Source organism: Rutidosis leptorrhynchoides, chromosome 9, assembly GCF_046630445.1.
Source record: "Rutidosis leptorrhynchoides isolate AG116_Rl617_1_P2 chromosome 9, CSIRO_AGI_Rlap_v1, whole genome shotgun sequence".
NCBI classification, from domain to species: domain Eukaryota; kingdom Viridiplantae; phylum Streptophyta; class Magnoliopsida; order Asterales; family Asteraceae; genus Rutidosis; species Rutidosis leptorrhynchoides.
Genome location: NC_092341.1, coordinates 285305530 through 285329642, shown reverse-complemented (window position 1 = coordinate 285329642; position 24113 = coordinate 285305530). Strand labels below are relative to the sequence as shown.

The 24113-nt window shown below is 30.2% G+C and overlaps 1 protein-coding gene across 1 annotated transcript; it reads left to right on the top strand.

Annotated features, from left to right (window-relative positions):
• Positions 1-10620: 10620 nt before the first annotated feature.
• LOC139866230 (karrikin insensitive 2 receptor CA) lies at positions 10621-12442 on the top strand. The gene is made up of 2 exons (XM_071854395.1): positions 10621-11132; positions 11875-12442. The coding sequence occupies exons 1-2, from the start codon at positions 10654-10656 to the stop codon at positions 12317-12319; spliced, it is 924 nt and encodes a 307-aa protein (XP_071710496.1). The 5' UTR covers positions 10621-10653; the 3' UTR covers positions 12320-12442.
• Positions 12443-24113: the final 11671 nt, after the last annotated feature.

The window sequence follows — 24113 nt, the reverse complement described above, 5'->3', positions numbered from 1 at the left end:
AATAATAAATTATTACATTTATAGGAGTGAGCAAAGTTATAAAATTTCACACAATTGCCATATGCGTGAAAAAAATTGCGTGGAGAATCGCCTTATTTGTTGTAGTGCTAGCTAGGAATTTTTTTTATAACCAAAGGTAATATATGATGATCATGCATGTGAATAACACATGAACGTTGCCACACTACATATATACACAACCATAACCGTCCAAGTTGTTTACAGCATATTAACATGTTTGTTTCTCTATTCGTTGCTACACTGAAGACAAACAATATATATATATATATATATATATATATATATATATATATATATATATATATATATATATATATATATATATATATATGCTTGCTTTATAAAAAAAAAATTCACATATTTTATAGGTTTTTTAGATAATACTCATATACACTACAAAAAAATACTTGCTTTCTAACGCTTTTTTTTCACGATTACATTAAACGTGGCAATATTTTGCAATTTGTAACGTTTATAGATGAAAAAAGTTTATTCACGTGTACTAATTATATTCCAACGCTTTTGGATGTCAAAAAACTCATCACTTTATAACGATTAAAAGCGTTGAAAAATTGAAATTCTTTAACACTAAAAAGCGTTAAAAAGTCAGACAAAGTTGCAAGCCTCTAAACTTGGACCGGTCAATTCCCTTGGTTCAATTAAATCCAATTTTCATCCCCAAATCCATCTAAACCCTCGTATCCATCCTCAAATCCATCCAAACCCTCATATCCATCCCCAAATCCAATTTTCATCCCCAAATACATCCCTCACATTCGCTCGTTTCCTTGCTTCTTCACCTGATTTCAACATCTGTTTCTGCTCAGGTACACCCTTTCCTTCCAAATTTATCTATCGTCACATCTAATTGTATCTATATAGGAGTAATTAATGTGTTCATATCTACTACATGATTGTGTGTGATTATTGGAGTACAATTAAATTTCGAATCTGATTCATAAGCTAGTATCCATGATTGTGTGTGATTATTGGAGTACAATTAAATTTCGTTTCTGTTAGTGAGTAATGAGTTAGATGTTTGAAGTTTTGAACATGTTCATGAGATTTATTAAATTTGTATGTAGGTTCTTTTATATAGAAGGTAGATATGCATAATTGAATCTAGGGTTACGTTTATGAAAATATATTGTTGTTTGATGTTGCATACTTGTATCTATCTGATCTCTTTTGTGAGTTGTCAACCTGATAAATTCAAAATACAATAAAAAAACAAATCATATTGTGAAACTTGTTGAACTGAGCAGAGTGTTGACCTGTAACTCATTATTAGTGATAGGTTATATACCTGAACCAAGAGTATAAGTCAGCTTTGGTTAATCATATTTGTCTGCTACCACTTTTTTAAAAGGAATGCAAGTTCATGAGTGATGAGTTTGAGATTAGATACAATGTGTAGGTATTTGAAACTTTGACATCCTTGTTCACTCATTTGATTATGCATTTGTGAAATAAGAGGTTAAATACTATAAGAAAAAAAGTGTTCTAAACATTGTTTGGACATCTTTAGGTAATTAAGGTGAAATCATGGACAAAAGTTGGATTCAAGCTCAAATAAAAAGTAACGCTTTCGAAATTTATTGATTTTGCTCGTGCTAAATCTATTAGAGGACAAATTGTATGTCCATGTCATAAATGTTGTAATTTTAAATGGTTTGCACTCTGAACCATCCTCCACAAGTTTGCATTCTGAACCATCCACCACAAGTTTACATTCAGAATTTTCTAGTCATGTTTCCAGTTTTGAAAAAGATTATGAAAAAAGGCTGCAAAACGAGGTTGAGATCATAGGTAAATTAAAATTATATATTATATAGTAGCTATCAAATAATTGTGTTAATTCTATCTAATGAGATCTCTAAAATCATATAGATGAGCAAGGAAATGTAATCAGGGTCGTAAAGATGAGAACGAAAGATGTTTATTTGCTTAATGCAGGGGAGAAGATTCTAGTTCATGTAAATGATTTTGATCAACCAATTAAATCTTCTGGAGGTCTGTATACTAGGTTCATGACCCATCTTCTCCAACAACCGAACACGGGTCTCCCTAGCGCTAGAGACTGGCGAGAATGCAAGATAGAACGTGGTGTTACACTTCTAGAAGAACTCCGGGTAAGAGAGTTTATTGCCAGTTTTACTGTATTTGATGCGCTTGCCTTCGCTCTGAGGACCCCATCACAACAGTTAAACTAATATGAAGTTTACTGTATATGTCCTTCGTTTCAATTCAGTTACAGTGGGGTGTAACTATGAGGTTGACTGAAACAAGTAGATGGGGTCATAGTTTCAATTCAATACCATCATCTGTGACCACAATATTCTAAGCATGTGGTTACTTTGGAGTCCAAACCTTGGTCCCCAAAATCTCAGTTATCTTGTTCTTTTTTCATTCCTTTCCCAAACTGTTGTACTACTATTGTGTTTTTTATATCCTTTTCTTCGGTTATAAATGACTCGAATTTCATCTAAGATTTTTATAAGAGGACAACAACTTTCTGTTTACTGTGTTAAGAAAATATGTTTTTGATTGTACAGGGAAGAATTTTGTTGTTTTCTTTGTTGGTAGCTATATAATGACACGTCAAATAGTTAACTGTATGTACATAGTTTAATTGTTGTTATTCTTATTAATTTGTGATTTTTGCAGAGGAGATTCAGCTTACCTCAAAGTGAAAATATGGACAGAGTTTTGTTTTCTATTTGGGATCGCGCATTTAGAAGCGTAAAGTCTAATCTAAAGACAAAGTTGTTTAAATCAGTTTCTGAAGAACTAAACAAACTCAATAACATGGGTGATGATGTTGCACAAGAGAGAGTATATACAGAGGATGAGCTTTTGGATGGGCTTGACTTGATCAACGCGCCACCTAACTTTACAGATTCTCAATGGAATTCGTATAAACGACATCTCCGGTCATCTGCTAGAAAGGTATTTATTCAAGTTGTATAACAATACCGGGTTTGACCCCTTATTTACTATTCAAGAACTAGATACAAATTGAATAAAGTTTCAATCTTTTTATGTTTTTAAGTGGACTCTGTTGATGATAAGATGTCAAGTTCAGCCCACCACATTTTTTGAAAGCTTTACTGTTATTTACTATCTTGTCTTCAAATGAACTTTAGAAACTATCACTTAATGTGAAGAGAGCAAGAGTGGACCAAATTCATAGTCACACTACCGGCGGTTGTAGCTATGCAAGGAGAGAGATGAATTTGTAAGTATAAACTTATGAACTTGAATTTTTTAGATTCTTCTGTTCATAAGTCTTGACAAATTTTTGTTTGATTTATAGAAATTGAAACACAATAGAGAGCCTAATGATCTCGAGTTTTTTGGACTTTCTCATGAAAAGAAAGATGGGTCCTATGTTACCGACATGTCGAGAGAGCTCATGGTATTTAAAGTTTTCCAACTTTTTTTTTTGTGTGTGTTTTATAAGACACTACAAACTATTTGGAAAAATATATGTTTATAACTTAAAATTTAACAAATCTGATGTATGGATATAATGTATTGGTCTAGTTAACAAATCTGATGTACCTTTCTTTTATGAATTTGAAAATCTTAGGTTAAAGCAAGAGCTGAAGTTTCTAAAAAAGTAAAAGTACTAGCAGTTGGTATTCCCGAGCCAATGAATCATGAAAAACAGTCATAAATTGCAAGAGAGGTGATGATGGAACTTATGGGTCCAAATAGGCCTGGACGAGCTCGTTTTCATGGAGCTGGAGTAACGAAATCGCAAGTGACTAAATTTGCGTATGATACGAGAAAAGTGAGAGGTGAAGCTGTAACAAAGGAAAATCAATTTCTGTCAGATAAAGTGAACTATCAAAACAAACAAATTGAGATGCAAAGCAAACAAATAGAAATGCAAAACAAACAAATTGAAATGCAAAGTAAGCAGATTGAAGCTCAAAGTAAACAACTGAAAATTATGGAACAGAAAGTTGATGAGTGTACCGGCGAGTTTAAGGTGTTTAGAACTGCGTTTCAAGGCACATATAATGGTTCTGCAACATGGGAAGGAATACCGTGAACAAAACTAAGCATATATGCCAAGGTATGTTAAGGGTGTTTAGATTCTTGTTCTCTTTTATGTCTGATCATGTGAGTAAAATGAAAGAAAGAAAGTTTTAAAGATAACTGTTCAAAGGGCTGAAAATGTCCCAAAGCGTATATACTACTTAGTTATGTTTAGTCGGTGAGTACTCTGTGGATACTCGATCAAAACATGGTTCGAGATTTACTTGCATTATCGGTCAAAACAGGGATCACCCGGAAATCAGTCAAAGTGAAACTTGGTCAACAACCTTGATTTAGTCCCTCTGATATGATAAATGATTATAACCTTGGTAGCATCAGTTAGTTATGCAAATGCTGACTAGAGGACTATGCATGTATACACATAGAATTTCATTTTCTAACTTCCTTAATTTTATAGACCTAGTTATCTCTTTGGCCTTTTAAGTATATTTTTAATCACTAACTATATTTGTTCACTCGATATTGTATGTTTTTCAGCCCGAGTATTGTGTATTGCATGAGAATGGTCCACACTAATTGTATGCAAAAGGTGAGTAAAAGTCAACTACAATTGTATTTGTTAGTTATTTGGTTTTCCGGTTCATACTTGATTGTATATGATTTAATATATTTTTATTTGTTGCAGGTAGTCCAGTTTGACAGTAAAATGTTGTGTTTATAAAAAGTGAGAGTATAAATATGATGATACTTTTGTGGAGAAGATTCTAAGATTGTTGAGTTGCTTGTTCTTGGGTTGTGTTTGTGATCTAGCATCAGTGGAGGAATTGTGTTATTTTGCTCTAAGTTAAAATGTGTTGTTTTATTCTCTATGCTACTCTTGTAATGAATTTTGCAATATGAAATAGATTATAATTTTAGTGAAAATTTGTTATAGATAATGTTACTGTAGGTGGTTTAATTTGTACACGTGCATGTATGTATTTTTGCATTCTTTAGCTTCTCTGTAGCTTGCATATTGGTTCCTGCAGGTAATTAGCTTATAAGTGTTAAAAACTAGTTATATTTTTAACAATGATAAGCGTTGAAAAGTAACTATCTTTAAACATTGATAAGTGTTAAAAATAGTTATTTCTTAACACTTGTAAATGTCATAAAATGAAGGTATTTGTTAACAATTGTAAGTGTCATAAAGTGAAGGTATTTGTTAACACTTGTAAGTGTTATAAAGTTAAGGTATTTCTTAACACTTGTAAGTGTCATAAAGAAGTTATTTCTTAACATTTATACGTGTAAAAATAGAATGTGTTTGATAACACAAACAAGTGTTAAAAATTGAAAAAGTTTTCTAACACCAATATTTTTCACACCAACGTGAAGTGTTAAAAATTATAATTAGTGCACTTTTAAGCGTGGAAAAATGATTTTAAAATCGTTAGAAATTGCCAACTTTTTTGTAGTGATAGCTCACTAACGAGGAATATTCTATTATTATATGAGCTCTTTAGTCGATCTTTATTATTAGATTAGAAGTAATAATAATCTATGCAATAAAAGTACTAAATTTTGTTTGATATATATATATATATATATATATATATATATATATATATATATATATATATATATATATATATATATATATATATATATATATATATATATATTCCCTTCTTACATAAGAATTGTAACATTGGAATTATATATTACTAACTGCTAAAACAATGACATGTGTTAGTTTTTATTTTCTGGGAAAAAATGGAAAAATTTTATATAATTAAAGGAGGTTCATAAAAGATCAAACCTCCTAACGGGTAACCATACAATTGAACAAACTAAAACAAAAAATCAAAAAAACAAAACCTAAGCTCGCGAACACTTAACTAGAAATGAAAAAAACCTAACAACTCAATCTATCCCACTACTGAGAGTTCATCTAACAACCATAAAAATTGTACGTCCTCGCGCGAACAAGGAACTCAAGCGTCTTTGATAAATTTTCCGAAAGCATCCACCTTCACTCCTTGAACCAGTTTTTTATTTCTATCCTTTTGTCCTTTTAACTTGCACCGAAACGGTAAATGGGTATCTAGAATTAATAACAACTCCTTTTTGAACACCCTCCATATTATCCATCAGTTCGATGAAAGCCACAAAAGACTTGATCTCGACATTTCCGCTTGAATCCGTAACTATAGGCTTTTTTACCAAAAGATTTGTCAAACTTGGACGCCACATAATCAAAACAATTTGGGCCCTTAACCAAACTCAGTTTCGGCCCATCATTAATTCCATTACTTGCCCGCATCCAGTGGGCCTAAGGAAGAAGGAAGAATAATATCCGGCCCAGAACAAGAGAATAAACCTTCGATACCCTTTTTTCTGCGTTAATATCCAGTTGAGCAATTGACTTTAAACCCTGATCAATAACAACTAAATCATCATTAAATTCTTCAACAGAATCAAGAGCTAGAAGGTTAAAGTCGATCGACGTGGCATTAGCTCGATTAGCCACCATCGGTTCCGATACAATATTAACCAATGTTGGAATGAGAACACTCCCGAAAACAATTTGTTATTCACATGCGAAACAGGAGGAACAAAACAGTTTTCTTCTGCATCACAAGTAGGTGAGCTGCGAGCCAAACATTGAATAGAGACATTGTTCCTCTGGCCAAAGTTCCAAGATTTCACGCAATTCTTCTCGCACAGTTTACCGGAACAAGGACTTACAAATTCAACAGTAGGATCAACAATTGAAGTAGAAGGTAAATTTGCAGGCTACCATAGCTTTTTTCACCTTGATCGAAACACTATATGTATTAGCTGGATAAGACGACTCTATGCCCATGTTCACCGAATGCAAACCATCAACATTGATGCGAATTCCTTCACCTGTCGGTATAGCATCACCTTCCCAACCGGCACGGTTAGATGTAGCCAAGTCCAACGAAGGGAAATGGTAATTGAGGACACGATCAAGCTCAAACGGAGGTATTTCAGAAACACGAATATAAAATGATTCCGGACTTAGATTGTTTTTAACATCCTTTACCACGTCAACAATCAATATTAAGTCAGCAGAGCCTCCTGTTTCCTCTTCATTACGGATCATTTTACGGTTAAACCGTGATCTAGCTGCGACATACTTATTTTATTAAAGACTTTTTAACTTGTTTTGACACATTTAAAGATTTGTTCGTTTAATAAAAGAAGAGGCAACAAGAAGTTGTGATGATTTAACGAAGAGGCAACAGGAAGATCTGCTCACTCAATGAAGAGGTGGGAGGAAGCTCCACTGACTAAAGAAGGGGCAACAGAAAGCTTTGCTGGCTCAACGTGGCACCACTAACCCACAATAAAAACTGTTTATCGACGGTGGTACATGTTGTTCAAGATAGACAAAATCTTAAATGAATGTTTTTTTTATCTAACACTTACTTAATATGTGTTGTTTATAGCTGACATTTGAAACTTACATTTTCACACTTTATGGATTAGTCATTTTTAGTACACTAATGAATTTTTCTAAGTATTTTCTACATAATCCCATCCTTGCCAAATGTCTTAGTCTTTTGCCTCGAACACGAATAACTAACAATATAGTCACGTACTTAAGTCCCATTAGCAGTTGATCTTTCCTAATACATATGCCGAAATACTAATACACTTGCGTTTAATCGAGATCATGATTTGTTAATTTTTCATGTATGCTTTAGACCTTTAAATACGCACATCCTTTGATACATTGACCAAAATATGATATTGCCTCATTAAGTGAGTAAAGGTTATGACATGGGAAGGCCAAAGAAAGATGCTTAATCTTTCGGTAAAGGTCTAGCCAACATCAAAGTGCTTGTATCAAGATGAAACAAAAAATGCAAGTCAAGCATATATTATGTCTAACAAGTGTTTGCAGGTGTTCTAACTTGGAAAAGGCCACAATGCTTAATTCAACTAAGTTATATTCTAATTCAAACGGTTATATTTGAACACCATATCAGAGACAACTAGACAGTCAAGCCATCAATCGACCGTAGGAAATTTGTCAAGCGTCTCGCCCCACTATATAAGGAACACTTATTCAAAGCTTGAAAGTTGAACCTCTTCAATTCAGAATTCAAATTCAAAAACAATACTGAGATTCACCGAGTCTTAATTCATATATTCAAGAAGTCGATCATCACGGGGGAGAGATTCTATTTCTAAAAATTTGTCTGTAAACTCATATCTTAGTTACTATCATTTGTGATTTGTATTGTAAACTACTTTCTTTGGAGTGATCAAAGAAGTAGTATAATTCTCTATTGTGAGAAGTTATTGATTTTGTAATAGGACCATCAACTAAGTGATTCGACTTGCTTAAAGAAATTTCGGAAGTTGATCAATTTCCTTAGGAAAATTGATGTTTGTACAAGGTTAAGACAAGTGTGATCTAAGTAATCATATATCTTTCTAAGGATAGAAAGATTGTGTTCAATTATTGTAAACGGATCTCCCTGAGTTTGAATAATCGCTTAGTGAAGCTAAATCTCGATAAGGTGTAACAAGGAGTTGATTAAGGAGGATTAGTTAACATCCTCCTCAACCACTATAAATCCTTGTGTTATATCTTTTTCTTTCATGGTACATCAACTGTCAACAATCAACCCCTACTAGTTCTTATAGATAGTTATAACTGGACCTTGATAAAAAAGGATGGCACAGTTTCAATTTATGTTATGGTTATTGGTAGAAATAAGGTTGATTAAGAACTATTCAACCCCCTTCTAGTTCTTATAGATCGTTATAGCTGGACTTTGATAAAAGAGGATTGCAAGGTTTTAAAATCTTTTAAGGATACTAGTAGAAATAAATTGGGTGAATCGTTTTATGAATAACAATGACAAATTAGTGGTGGAATCCTAATTTGTTGGCTCCTTTGTTGCCCCATTTTCCCGCTCGTAGGACGGAATGCTTCATCTCCTGGAAGCAAGGTTGGTTCGCTGACTACAGAAACGAAATTTAATAATATTATATATGGTTCGGTTGCGTGATGTTTCGCCGATGAAAATGAGAGTTCCGACAATCAGTTTGAATGCATTTATTAATCCTACAGATATCTCCGTTTTATATTTACGCGGGCTAGAGGAATAAATTGGATTGTGTTCAGCGGATATGTTTGTTTCAAATATAGGTGGCTTGATAATAAAATCAAATTGTGTGCTAGGTCATAGGGCCATAAAAAACCGATGAACCATTTAAATCATAAGAATGTGGGTTCTATGGTAAATCTGCTTAATTTTGTTTGGCCTATTGTGAAATTAAAATGTGATTTAAAAGATGCAGATTTGACAAATCAAACTTTGGGAGGTAATTCGGTTATATCATATGGGTTTTTTGATAATCATACGAGTTTTCGTTTTTATCTCAAAAAGGAGAGTGTATAGAACACTAAACACTATTTTTAAACTACATCATGGGGAAAAAGTAAACGAAATGTAGGAGACATCGTGATGAAATTATATGCTATGAGAGCGTTTATCTTAATAAGTTGATGGATGAATTGGATGAAGATGCCGCTGAAGATGATAATTCTTCTGCCTTCGGAGAAGACATGCAGGATGCTTTTAGATTTCGTGAATATTGTCTTTGATCGTGATCATGTTCCTCTATTATCTTATTATTTTGATTGTTGATAGTCGATTTTCACGGCTTAATAAGTGAAGCTTGATATAGTTTTGAGTGTTTTGTTATTGTGATAAAGTTGTGAAGACGTAGTTGTTTGAAGGGTGATGATATATACACAACCAATTTTTACAAATACACAACCAAACATGCTTTACAGTGTTGTACTGTACAACACTGTAAAGCATGTTTGGTTGTGTATTTGTAAAAATTGGTTGTGTATATATCACTGCCCTTGTTTGAACTCATGATTTTTGTTGGTGTTGTCTCTTATGGATCTTCGTGGTATTCCATCATATTGTTTCCTTAGCTTTTTGTTGATTATTTATTAACATAAATTTTACGTTTTTAAAACATATGAAAAACAGATAAAATATTGATATATTTTTTTTAGAACGGCAATATCGACATCGAATCATTCGTTTGCCACTCACACATCCGTTATGAAGAAACTCCTCGCATCCATCGCGCAAAGCGTACCCCGAATGTTGAGATTTTAAACACTGATAATTAGTCATGAAATGAAAACTCATGAAATATAGAAATTTTAAACAACATCACCATGTAATAATTCCTAGCCATTTAACATATTTACATCTTTCAAGATATATGAAAAACTGAATGAATTATTGAGATATTGAAATTCTAAACACCATCACCATATAATAGTAATTCCTAACCATTTTTAACATAAACATAAACATTAAATTTGAAAACAACTCTTTCCGGAACAAACTAAAAAGACACCCAAGCTGTCCCAATCTTTTCGTGGTAGTTAGCAACCCACATAACTCATCTTTGACCAAACCAATATCAACCGTCAGATCAATCACCTCCACATAATCTTTCATACATCCATTCGCACATTCAAACTCCCCAAGATTCTTATTCTTATCAAACCCAAAAATAAAATATAAAAAAAAAAGTATCAAAAAATACAAAAAACCAATTCATGTGGTTATGATCACCACCCCTTCATTAAACAAAAAAACCACACACCTTTCACACTTTGAAACCACACAACACAAACACCCAAACCAAACAATCAGTCAGTCAGTCACCAACATGGGTGTTGTTGAACAAGCTCACAATGTTAAAATCTTAGGTTCGGGAGCACAAACAATAATTCTAGCCCATGGGTTCGGTACGGACCAATCAGTATGGAAACATCTTGTACCACATCTTGTGGAAGATAATAGTTACAAGGTTGTTTTGTTTGATAACATGGGTGCTGGTACGACAAATCCCGAATACTTTGACTTTGATAGGTATTCGACACTAGAAGGTTTTGCGTACGATGTGATTGGCATTTTAGAAGAACTTCAAGTCTCTTCTTGTATATTTGTGGGCCACTCCGTTTCAGCTATGATCGGGGCCGTTGCTTCGATCACTCGTCCTGATCTGTTTTCGAAAATCTTGATGATTTCTGCTTCACCGAGGTTTTGTGTTTTATTTTACTCCGTACATGATTTATGATCCAATTGTGTGATTAATATATGTGGTGGTTTAAGTTGACTTTTTATGAGAGGTTAAAAAATGTTTTCGTGATTAACAAGGTGATTACGTAAGGATTAGGTTGACAAACATTGAAATATGTTTCTGTTTGGTAGGTGTAATTAATTAATTTATTGTTGATTAACACTGTTTAACATTTAACATAGTAATCGGTTGTAATTAAAATAATAAAAATATCTCATTTTGGTAAAAACTACGGAGTAGATTATTTTATTTATTAATATTAATCGTTTCTAATTTATATTAAAATTCCCTTTTTAGCGAGAAATTAGTCAAATTACATACTACTCTGTACTAATACTAATTAGATACAAGTAATTAACACTTTACTTAATTAGTTTAGCTTAATCAACTGCTTGCTAATTGATGTTTTTTTTGTCTAGCCTGGGTGATTAATCTGTCTTTAAGTGTTAAAACCAAATAACAGACACATAAATGTATTGTTATTCATAATCTGAATTCATATTTTAAGTGTATATAAGTGATTAGTAGGAGATCTGGTATATATAATATATTGTATATTATATTATATTATATACTATTATATTATGTAAAAACATTTTTAATTGCAGTAAAAAACGTTAGTATTTTGTTGATGTTTCTTATGAGGCATCTTAATTAATTGTAATATAAATAAATAATCAACCCTACATTATTTGTTTTAAGGTATTTGAACGATGTGGATTACTTTGGTGGGTTCGAGCAAGAAGATTTGGACCAACTATTCCAAGCACTCGAATCAAATTTCAAAGCATGGTGTTCTCATTTCGCACCATTAGCTGTTGGCGGCGATATGGAGTCTGTAGCAGTTCAGGAATTTAGTCGAACACTTTTCAATATGAGACCGGACATAGCCTTAAGCATTGCACAAACCATATTTCAAAGTGATATGCGACATCTTTTGTGTCATGTTGTAGTTCCATGTCATATTATTCAAAGCATGAAGGATTTAGCGGTTCCTGTTGTGGTTTCTGAATACCTTCACCAAAATCTGGGTGGTGAGTCGATTGTTGAGGTGATGTCGACCGATGGTCACTTGCCACAGTTGAGCTCACCTGATGTCGTGGTTCCTGTGCTTCTTAGGCACATTCGTTGCGACATCGTTGTGTAGTGTAGTTATGTTTAGGTTTTTTGTTCTGTTTTGTTGGGTTTGGCTTATTTTGGTTGTTTGAACTGTAACTTGTTGATAAAACTTGTTTATGAAATTGTAATAAATATTGTGATTCTGTGTTGATGATGTTGAATAATTTGGTTTTTGAGTTTTGTACATGCCCTTTAATCACATTTCAATTTTCGATTGAAGGTATAAACTAAAAGAATAAAGTAACCAATTTTGATGACATGATCAAAGAAAACTTTTGGACGGAACAGATTCGTATACCATAAAATAAGCACCTGTGATTACACAAACATTTAGAATATATGTTATATTAAATAAGTAATATACTCCATGAATGCTAAAAAAAAAGCGATAGGAACAAGACTGAACTAAAAGTGTGTCATTTTTTTTTATTTTTTTAAACATATTTTGTATATAAATTTACAATTTAATTTCATCTGAACCTCTTCTGATTCATTTATGTTCACCAAATATTCTTACATAGCTAATAACTATAATTATGTGTGTTAAGATTTGTGTACTCTGTTAGAAAATAGGATTGTGGTTGATAATTCGATTGATTCTTGAATCGTATAAACACTTTCTCGATTAAGTATTTCGACCCTACAAGCCTTAGGTATCACGAAATTCTAATTCGGGATAAGACAAGAACAAGATTTGATTTCAGGCATGAAGATTCAAATCTAAGTGTATGTCAGAGATGTGTTTTCTGTATATTTTCGTATATGTGAAAGCAAGTATGCCAAAACCGAAATATAAGTTCGGCAGTTAAAATTGAAGGGATACAAGGCGGGAAAAACTGTTATAAAACAGTCATGCCTTTTGGCAGAAAAACCGGTTGGTAGGCTACAGACGATAAATAAAACAACAATAATTAAAGCACAACCGATAAATAAAAAGTTAATAATAAAAAGATTTAACGTGTTTATATCCCAACACCAAACATAAAAAGACGTTTAGTCTACGGGCGCAAACCGAAGATTTTCTTATATTATTCTTGTAAGGATCGTATAGCCCAAACACAATGTCCTGCAATATAAGCCCAAGAGTCCATCCTTTTCTAAAACCAATTGGTGATAGAGGGACTTTCCCTTAGACTTATATACATACATTTGTTTTGTCCCATGACCGATGTGAGACTTTGGTTTGCACCCTAACAAACCTCCCCTCTGAAACGCCCCGTCCTAATTCATCCGGACGAAGTCCATATTGATTATAAACGATTCATAATAGTTGATTACATCGCGAGGTACTTGACCTCTAAATGATACATTTTATAAACATTGCATTCGTTTTTAAAATACAAACTTTCATTACATCGAAAGTTGACAGGTATGCATACCATTTCATAATATCCAAACTATAAATGACCTAATCTGTCATTTACTTAATAATAATCTCTAATAAACTTCAACGACTCGAATGCAACGTCTTTTGAAATATGTCATGAATGACTCCAAGTAATATCTTTAAAATGAGCTAATGCACAGCGGAAGATTTCTTTCAAACCTGAGAATAAACATGCTTTCAAGTGTCAACCAAAAGGTTGGTGAGTTCATTAGTTTAACATAAATAATTATTTCATAATTTTAATAGACCACAAGATTTCATATTTCCATTTCTCATAAACATACGTCCCATGCATAGAGACAAAAATATCATTCATATGGATTGAACACCTAGTAACCGACATTCACAATATGCATATAAGAATATCCCCATCATTTCGGGATCCTCCTTCGGACATGATATAAATTTCGAAGTACTAAAGCATCCGGTACTTTGGATGGGGCTTGTTGGGCCCGATAGATCTATCTTTAGAGTTCGCGTCAATTAGGGTATCTGTTCCCTAATTCTTAGATTACCAGACTTAATAAAAAGGGGCATATTCGATTTCGATAATTCAACCATAGAATGTAGTTTCGATTACTTGTATCTATTTCGTCAAACATTTATAAAAGCAGCGCATGTATTCTCAGTCCCAAAAATATATATTGCAAAAGCATTTAAAAGGGGAGCAAATGAAACTTACGCATATAAATATTGTAAAACAGTTAATAAAGCATTTGCATGTATTCTCAGCCCAAAAATGTAAAGAGCAAAAGGGGCAAATGAAACTCACCATACTGTATTTTGTAGTAAAAATACATGTGACGATATTTAACAACTGAATAATACAGGGTTGGCCTCGGATTCACGAACCTATATCAGTTGTATATTTATTAATATACATAGTTGTAACCGTACAATATATATATATAAATTTATTAGTTATATACTTTTAATAATATATATGTTTCATATATTCATTTTGTTATTACTTTTCGTTATGTCATATGTATTAAATATATTTTTAACATATATATTTGTTTATTAATAATAGTAGTTATAATAAAACCAAAATAATATTAGTAGTGGTAGAAATGATAGTAATTATAATACTTAATGATAATTATAATGATGTTAATAATTATAATTGTAAAATATTAATTTTTACAGTTAATGATAGCTATGTTACTGATTTTAGTAATTACATAATAATAATAATACCTGTGATAATACAATTAATACAACTTATGTTAATATTAATAGTTCTATTATTTATAGAAAGATACTAATATTAATATATACGAAAATAATAATAATTCGTATTATTTTCATACTAATAATAATCATATTTGTAATTTTAATTATGATAAATAATAAATGGTAACTAATACTTATTTTAGTAATAATAATAGTAGTAACCATAATATTCGTACAAATATCAATCACTAATAATAGCATTAATTAGAATATTAATAATAATAATAATAATAATAATAATAATAATAATAATAATAATAATAATAATAATGATAACTAATACTTAATTGACAAAATTTATAATAATAATAAATACATTAATAATGTTAATAATAATAATAATAATAATAATAATACTTTTAATACTTATGAGTATGATAATATTAATAATAATAACTACAACAATAGTAATAACAATAATAATAATCATAGTAATAATAATCATATTAATAATAATCAAATTCATAATAATAATAATAATGATACAAATTATAATTCTAATAAAAAAAATAGCAATAATAATAATCATAATAATAATAACAATAAATAATAGATAAAAATAAAACTACCTCATAAGCCTTTCATAAAAAGATATGACCCAAGCTGGGCTCGAACCCGCGACCTCACGTAAACCCGAACACCCTCTAAACCATTGCACTAATTCAGTTTTTCTGATATTTATATTAACCTGTATATATATAAACCGTACATTCCTGTTTCCCTTTCTTCTTCTTCTCTAATCCAATCGACCAAAACCAAATATGAAACAGAAACCAATTGGCTAAACTGAAACAGAAACCAACTGACTGGGTTTGAAATTAATTAAAATCGAGAAAATATATATATATATATATATATATATATATATATATATATATATATATAAAAGCTGTAACAGGCCCTTTAACTCGTTTATGAACTCGAAATTAAACTCGATTATAGAGGCTGTTAGATACCGCGATTGCTTCATGAAAAATGTTTCAAATCATCATTAGAAGCTATAAAAATTATCAATTCAACTCAGGTTGCAACAGAAACTTCGAATTTATATGAAGAACAAATGTTGACTTTTTAGAACATGAACTTTGACTCGAAAATTTTTACTCAATAGGTAAAATTGGGATTTGAACTTTTGCAGTTAGTTTTCATACGGGATTACTAACAGTACTGCATTAATAGATTTTAAAATAAATCTCAAATTCGATATTTGGCAAAAAAAAATTGAAAATCAGAGTACCGGGACTGTTTCTGGAACTTTGATTTGATTTTTCTGATTAAATTCGCCTATGTGAAAGCAATTGATTGAAATGTATAAATTTTAATGGATGATAGGAGGTCGTACTTGTTGAATAACACTGAAGTTGATTAGCTTACATATGGATTGCAGGTCGACATATTATACTGTCAAAAACAGAAGAAAAAAAATAAAATAACAATTGGATAGCGATTTCTAACAGACTTTGGATGTTGTTGTGACTTATTGGACCTGAATCGTACCATAGTATAGACCAAAAACAAATTATGATAAAGTGTGATTGTAACCTGTAACAATTCGTATGAATTTATTGTTTTTATATAATTAATATTAATAACTAATATAATAATTATATTATTAGTAAATAATAATAATACAAGTAATAATTAATAATAATATTTTGTTAATGGTAATAGAAATTATAATGATTCCAATAATATTAATAATATAATAATTTTATTAATAATAATAATAATATCATTAATAATTAATAATAATAAAAATTTTAAAATGATAAAGATAATATTATTAATGATAATATTAATAACAATGATTTTTAATGAATATAATATCTAGTGGTAATACACGTAAAAATTTTGATATAACAAGTTACCTATTTCATCTTTCATATTTATATATAATATGTTATAATAATATTAGTAATACAATTTATAATGTTAATATTAATGTAAAAAAAATATGAGGGAGATATTAATAACATTGATAACACACTAGTTTTAAACTTGAAATTATTATTACATATATCCTTTTTATTATAGACATATCTACATATATATATATATATATATATATAATAATATGTTTTTGAATATTTAATCTTTATACAATACAATAATTACTTATAGACTTCATATATATAGATCACAGTTAATAATATATATATATATATATATATATATATATATATATATATATATATATATATATATATATATATATATATATATATATATATATATATATATATATATATATATATATATATATTATAGTAATTCATTTAGTTTATTTATTATTTTACATTTTTAATACTAATTGATTAAGTGTATTTTTATTTATTTAAAAATATTATATATACACTAATATTTATATTTATATATATATTTATATTTATAATAGCAATAAAGGTAATAATGATATTTGTAAAGATAACAAATTAAATTCATTAACTTTCATATCTATCTAATATCTTTAATAATATAACTAATGTTGATATTAATTATTAATATTAACATTAGTATTAATAATAATAAAAATAATAATAATATTACTATAACAACTATATTTTAATTTGTTAATAATATATTACTACTTATATAATATTCAATAATCATATAACAATATATAATAATTTTTATTGAATATTAATCATTTATTCATTCTAAATATATTACATTATTATAATAATTATACATAAAATATCTATAATTTCATTTCTAATAACAACTTTTTATCTTGTATAATATTTTACATAATTAAGTCAATTGATTAAGTTGTATTATATTATATTATTTTGATTTATTATATAAACTGATATTTGTGTGTGTGTGTGTGTATATATATATATATATATATATATATATATATATATATATATATTTCTATTTACGATTAACGGTTCATGAATCGTCGGAAATGGTCAAAGGACAATGAATGTATGAACACAATTTAAAATTCTTGAGATTTAACTTAACAAACTTTGCTTATCGTGTTGAAATCATATGAGGATCAAGTTTAAATTTGGTCGAAAATTTTCGGGTCATCACAGTACCTACCCGTTAAAGAAATTTCGTCCCGAAATTTGATAGAGGTCGTCATGGCTAACAGTAAGAATGTTATTATGACGAATATAAGCTGATACATAGAGTTTTATCATCATCGATTAATATGGATAAAACCATTTGATTTTGTGAAGAGTACGAGTGAAGCTATCACCAAAGAGTGAAATGAGAAAATAATGTTTCGTCATATCTTTTAACGTAGATATGGTTGATCTCCAGAGTTCAAGGGATTTGGAGAAAATCTTCGTGATAAGATTTGGTTCTTCGGTGATTTAGGAAATCAGGATCTTCTTTGATTAAATGCGATAATCTGTTTCGATTGCTCTGTCGGATATTTCACTATAAATCCACCCCGTCGTTTCCTTAAAACTCACACCTTATATTCTTTCTCCTCAATTCATACTTTAAAACATTTGTCAATATGCTTCATCCCATTCTGATCCTTGATATACTTCTAACCTTCATATCTGTCATTCTTCTCTTTCATTTATCACCGGAGGATTTTATTTACTTCTACTATTACCTTGGGGTTATAGTGTTGTTAATTTTCCTGTGTCTTTTCGTTGCAATACGTATTGATATACACGGTTTGTAATTTCTGAGTTGTTGTTGGGTTTTATATCTTCCCTTATATTTCAAATCTCTTTGCCTTTTTATTCTCCTCTTGATCTCTAGTAAAGCGAGTAATGGTCCAGAATTCGTAAGTATGAAGTTTTGGATGAACATAGTTAATGTTCTAAGAAGAAAATCGTAATGGCACGATCTTGATTTGTCAAATTACCAGAACATCCGAAAAGATAGAACTTATCAAGAAGTTATGTTCTTAATATGTTTGGAGATTGGTTAGAATGTAAGAGTCGTGTAAATGGCACATGATGACGGTATGTTCTGTGAATCATCACGTTCCATTAGAAACTCAGCATGAATTACTGTAATATAATCACGTTGATCAAGTGTCATTATATTATACTAACTCATGCTTCAGTTCCCAACATTACTTCAATAACATTCATATTTTAAGCTCGAAAGTTTACAGAATATAGAAACTAACAGTTTCTATATGATGTAACACTGATAGCACGAAGAGATTAATGATTTCAGATAAGAATAGTTATGAAAATATCCTCAGAAATATCGAAGATATTTATGATGATATTTCCAGAATTTCTAAGATCGAAGGTTGATGAAGAAAATCCTTTCGCAAGGATTTAGAATAAATAAGGAATAAGATATTCGCTAAAGATTTCATCAGAAACAGAATCATCAGGGTTCTTTATGTACAAGTTTAGTCCTTGTGATTTGCTCAGAGTCTCCTTCATAGTTTGCTCAATCTGTTTTTCAGTTTCAAACTTTTTCTGAGCTTTGCCAACATACAATTCTTTATCATCAACTTTTGGCTGCTGAGGTTGTCTACAGTTTTTTTTTTTTTTGTTGCTTCATTCAACTTTTTAAAATTCAGAGTATAAATTTGCAGACTGGGTGCTTTTCAGAATTTTAGAATGGAAGATCATAGTTCTAAGAGATAAATGTTATATGGATACATATAACTGTTGATGTGGAAACGTTGCGAGACTCACAATACAGATTTGCTAATTCCCGGTAATTGGTATGGCAATTCTTGTTACAAAATGCGAATGAGTACATGACGAGACTTCAATAGATAAATACAGTGATTTGTTGGAGGGATTTAAACTAAGGAGCGACAAGGTTGCTGGTACATCTGCTGGTAATATGATGGAATATAAAAAGTTCCCCGGTAACAATAAAAGAGCACACATAAATATCAAGGTTATAATAAGATTGTTTCAAACGTAAAATCGAAGTTGACTTGTTGGAGCTGTGACAAAATTGGCTAATTTGGAAAAAGATTGCAAAGTTATTTTCGGTAATAATAACGCTAAAGGAATTAGCACAGCTACGCGTTAAACGTTTATTCAGTTTTCGAGAGTTTTCAGGTGTATAACTATACGCATCGATCTTTTCTTTCTGTAGATGAAGTGTGGTTGGTTCATCCTCTCGATTGAGGTGTTTTCAAGAATCATGAAAGGTTTGAATGCAAATTGTAATCGTCAAGATACAATTGAGGTTTAAGATGAAATCAAGTGGCAACTTGAAGAATTGTTTAATTTCATAGGTTATAATCAATATTTTAATTCATTTTAATTGTCCAATGTTTTTAGTCCACGGTTGATAGTCCACAGTTGACAGTCCAATAATCCATATATAATTTAATATATAATATTCGAATTAATTAATACATATCGTGACCCGTGTACATGTCTCAGACTCGATCACAACTCAAATTATATATATTATTGTAGAATCAACCTCAACCCTGTATAGAGAACTCGACCATTACTGTATATAGAGTGTCTATGGTTATTCCCAATAATATATATACATGCGTCGATATGATATGTCAAAACTTTGTATACGTGTCCCGATATTTAAAGTGCGTAAAATAAATAACAGAAATTAAATAATGATAAATAAAGTGCGTAAAGTAAATAACAGAAATTAAATGATGATAAAATTGCGAGAATTAAATTGCGATAATTAAATTGCGATAAATAAAATGTAATCAGTTAGCTAGGAACAATTAGCTAGGAACAGTTAGCGTGGATTCTTAACAAAATTTCTCATAGTTAATTTGTTTGTTTCTAACAAATTTTATGTTGTCAAATGTTTTCTTCATTATGCCACTTGTTGGATTCTGATAAATCAAAATCTCAATATGAAATTGGATGAATATAGTTATTCTGTGGTGAACAGACACGTATATCGGTGAGTGTAAATAGGATAGTAAATGACTGTTGAATCAGATTCGAAGAATGTACGATATAACTTTTTAATGCGAAATCTATAGATTCCTCGGGTATTACCTACCCGTTAAAATATTTTCACCATTAACAGTTTGTACAATAAAAATTTTAATTACAATCTTTATGAAAACATATATACATATATATTTCCTTCAGACGTAATTATGGATTTAATGAGTCAATGTGATATTAAACTCATCAGATTTACGGCTAGAACTAGAGTACATAATCTCTAAAACATTAGAGATTACATAGTCACCGTGAAGGACGAAGATAGTTGATGTAGAATGATATGTAGAATGCTAATTATACTCGAGGTACAGGATGAGATGTTGAGGCATGGATTGTTGATGGTACTTGTGCTGTTATTGATGGTACTGTTGGTGCCGGTGATGTTGCTGAAGCTGGTAGATTTTGCACCATATTTTTCCAGGCTACAACTCGGGTGCGAAGCTCGTTGACTTATTACTCCGGGATGATTGTTAGTAGGAACGAGCGAGTGAATTAGGTTTTGAATTTGAGATAATATATAATGATAGCGAGATATTCGGAAAAATGAGGGTGAAAATGGTGTTTCTAATAGGTTCACTGGTAAGTGTTTCAGGTTCTTCGCCAAAAGGTGAATTTGGTTGGTGGAAAGTATCGTCTTCTTCTCGTCTCCATTGATTAAGCCGACTACGAACTCATCAGATGAATTGGGGATGACTAATTGATTGATTCATTCTGGTGACGCTGCTTTCAGAGTTGGAGTGGGACTCCATATCGGAATCTGAGGGACTTGACTAGTTGTGAGTTCCATTGCGTACGATTGAATAAAGGATTTTTCGATATGAAATAATTTTCGGATATCGGATGATATTCTAATTACATAGAATATCTATAGATATAGAACAAAAGATTTCGTAGATTATGGAGGAATTTACGAAATATATCAGGCATAGTTTATGGTAACAGATACGCTAAGATATGGATTAGCAGATATGCTAAGATATGAATTTTGTCTATACACTATTCATGCAATGAATGCAGTAAGGCGCGTTTAGACTTAAGGTGATAAGCAGGTAATTTTCGACAAAAATGATAAACAAAACTTTTGACATGCAGACCAGGTTCAAGTCCAGACTCATTAATATAACCTAACAACTACTAGGTCGAAGTCCAGACTTCACTAATGCATCCTAACAACTACCTATTAGACACACTAATGCATACATGGTTCGCTAAGACCACCGCTCTGATACCAACTTAAACGCCCCGTCCTAATCCATCCGGACGAATCCATATTGATTATAAACGATTCATAATAGTTGATTACATCGTGAGGTACTTGACCTCTAAATGATACATTTTATAAACATTGCATTCATTTTTAAAAGACAAACTTTCATTACATCGAAAGTTGACAGGTATGCATACCATTTCATAATATCCAAACTATAAATGACCTAATCTGTCATTTACTTAATAATAATCTCTAATGAACTTCAACGACTCAAATGCAACGTCTTTTGAAATATGTCATGAATGACTCCAAGTAATATCTTTAAAATGAGCTAATGCACAGCGGAAGATTTCTTTCAAACCTGAGAATAAACATGCTTTCAAGTGTCAACCAAAAGGTTGGTGAGTTCATTAGTTTAACATAAATAATCATTTCATAATTTTAATAGACCACAAGATTTCATATTTCCATTTCTCATAAACATACGTCCCATGCATAGAGACAAAAATATCATTCATATGGATTGAACACTTGGTAACTGACATTCACAATATGCATATAAGAATATCCCCATCATTCCGGGATCCTCCTTCGGACATGATATAAATTTTGAAGTGCTAAAGCATCCGGTACTTTGGATGGGGCTTGTTGGGCCCGATAGATCTATCTTTAGAGTTCGCGTCAATTAGGGTGTCTGTTCCCTAATTCTTAGATTACCAGACTTAATAAAAAGGGGCATATTCGATTTCGATAATTCAACCATAGAATGTAGTTTCGATAACTTGTGTCTATTTCGTCAAACATTTATAAAAGCAGCGCATGTATTCTCAGTCCCAAAAATATATATTGCAAAAGCATTTAAAAAGGGAGCAAATGAAACTCACGCTTATAAATATTGTAAAACAGTTAATAAAGCATTTGCATGTATTCTCAGCCCAAAAATGTAAAGAGCAAAAGGGGCAAATGAAACTCACCATACTGTATTTTATAGTAAAAATACATGTGACGACATTTAACAACTGAATAATACAGGGTTGGCCTCGGATTCACGAACCTATATCAGTTGTATATTTATTAATATACATAGTTGTAACCGTACAATATATATATAAATTTATTAGTTATATACTTTTAATAATATATATGTTTCATATATTCATTTTGTTATTACTTTTCGTTATGTCATATGTATTAAATATATTTTTTAACATATATATTTGCTTATTAATAATAGTAGTTATAATAAAACCAAAATAATATTAGTAGTGGTAGAAATGATAGTAATTATAATACTTAATGATAATTATAATGATGTTAATAATTATAATTGTAAAATATTAATTTTTACAGTTAATGATAGCTATGTTATTGATTTTAGTAATTACATAATAATAATAATACCTGTGATAATACAATTAATACAACTTATGTTAATATTAATAGTTCTATTATTTATAGAAAGATACTAATATTAATATATACGAAAATAATAATAATTCGTATAATTTTCATACTAATAATAATCATATTTGTAATTTTAATTATGATAAATAATAAATGGTAACTAATACTTATTTTAGTAATAATAATAGTAGTAACCATAATATTCGTACAAATATCAATCACTAATAATAGCATTAATTAGAATATTAATAATAATAATAATGATAACTAATACTTAATTGACAAAATTTATAATAATAATAAATACATTAATAATGTTAATAATAATAATAATACTTTTAATACTTATGAGTATGATAATATTAATAATAATAACTACAACAATAGTAATAACAATAATAATAATCATAGTAATAATAATCATATTAATAATAATAATCAAATTCATAATAATAATAATGATACAAATTCTAATTCTAATAAAAAAAATAGCAATAATAATAATCATAATAATAATAACAATAAATAATAGATAAAAATAAAACTACCTCATAAGCCTTTCATAAAAAGATATGACCCAAGCTGGGCTCGAACCCGCGACCTCACGTAAACCCGAACACCCTCTAAACCATTGCACTAATTCAGTTTTTCTGATATTTATATTAACCCGTATATATATAAACCGTACATTCCT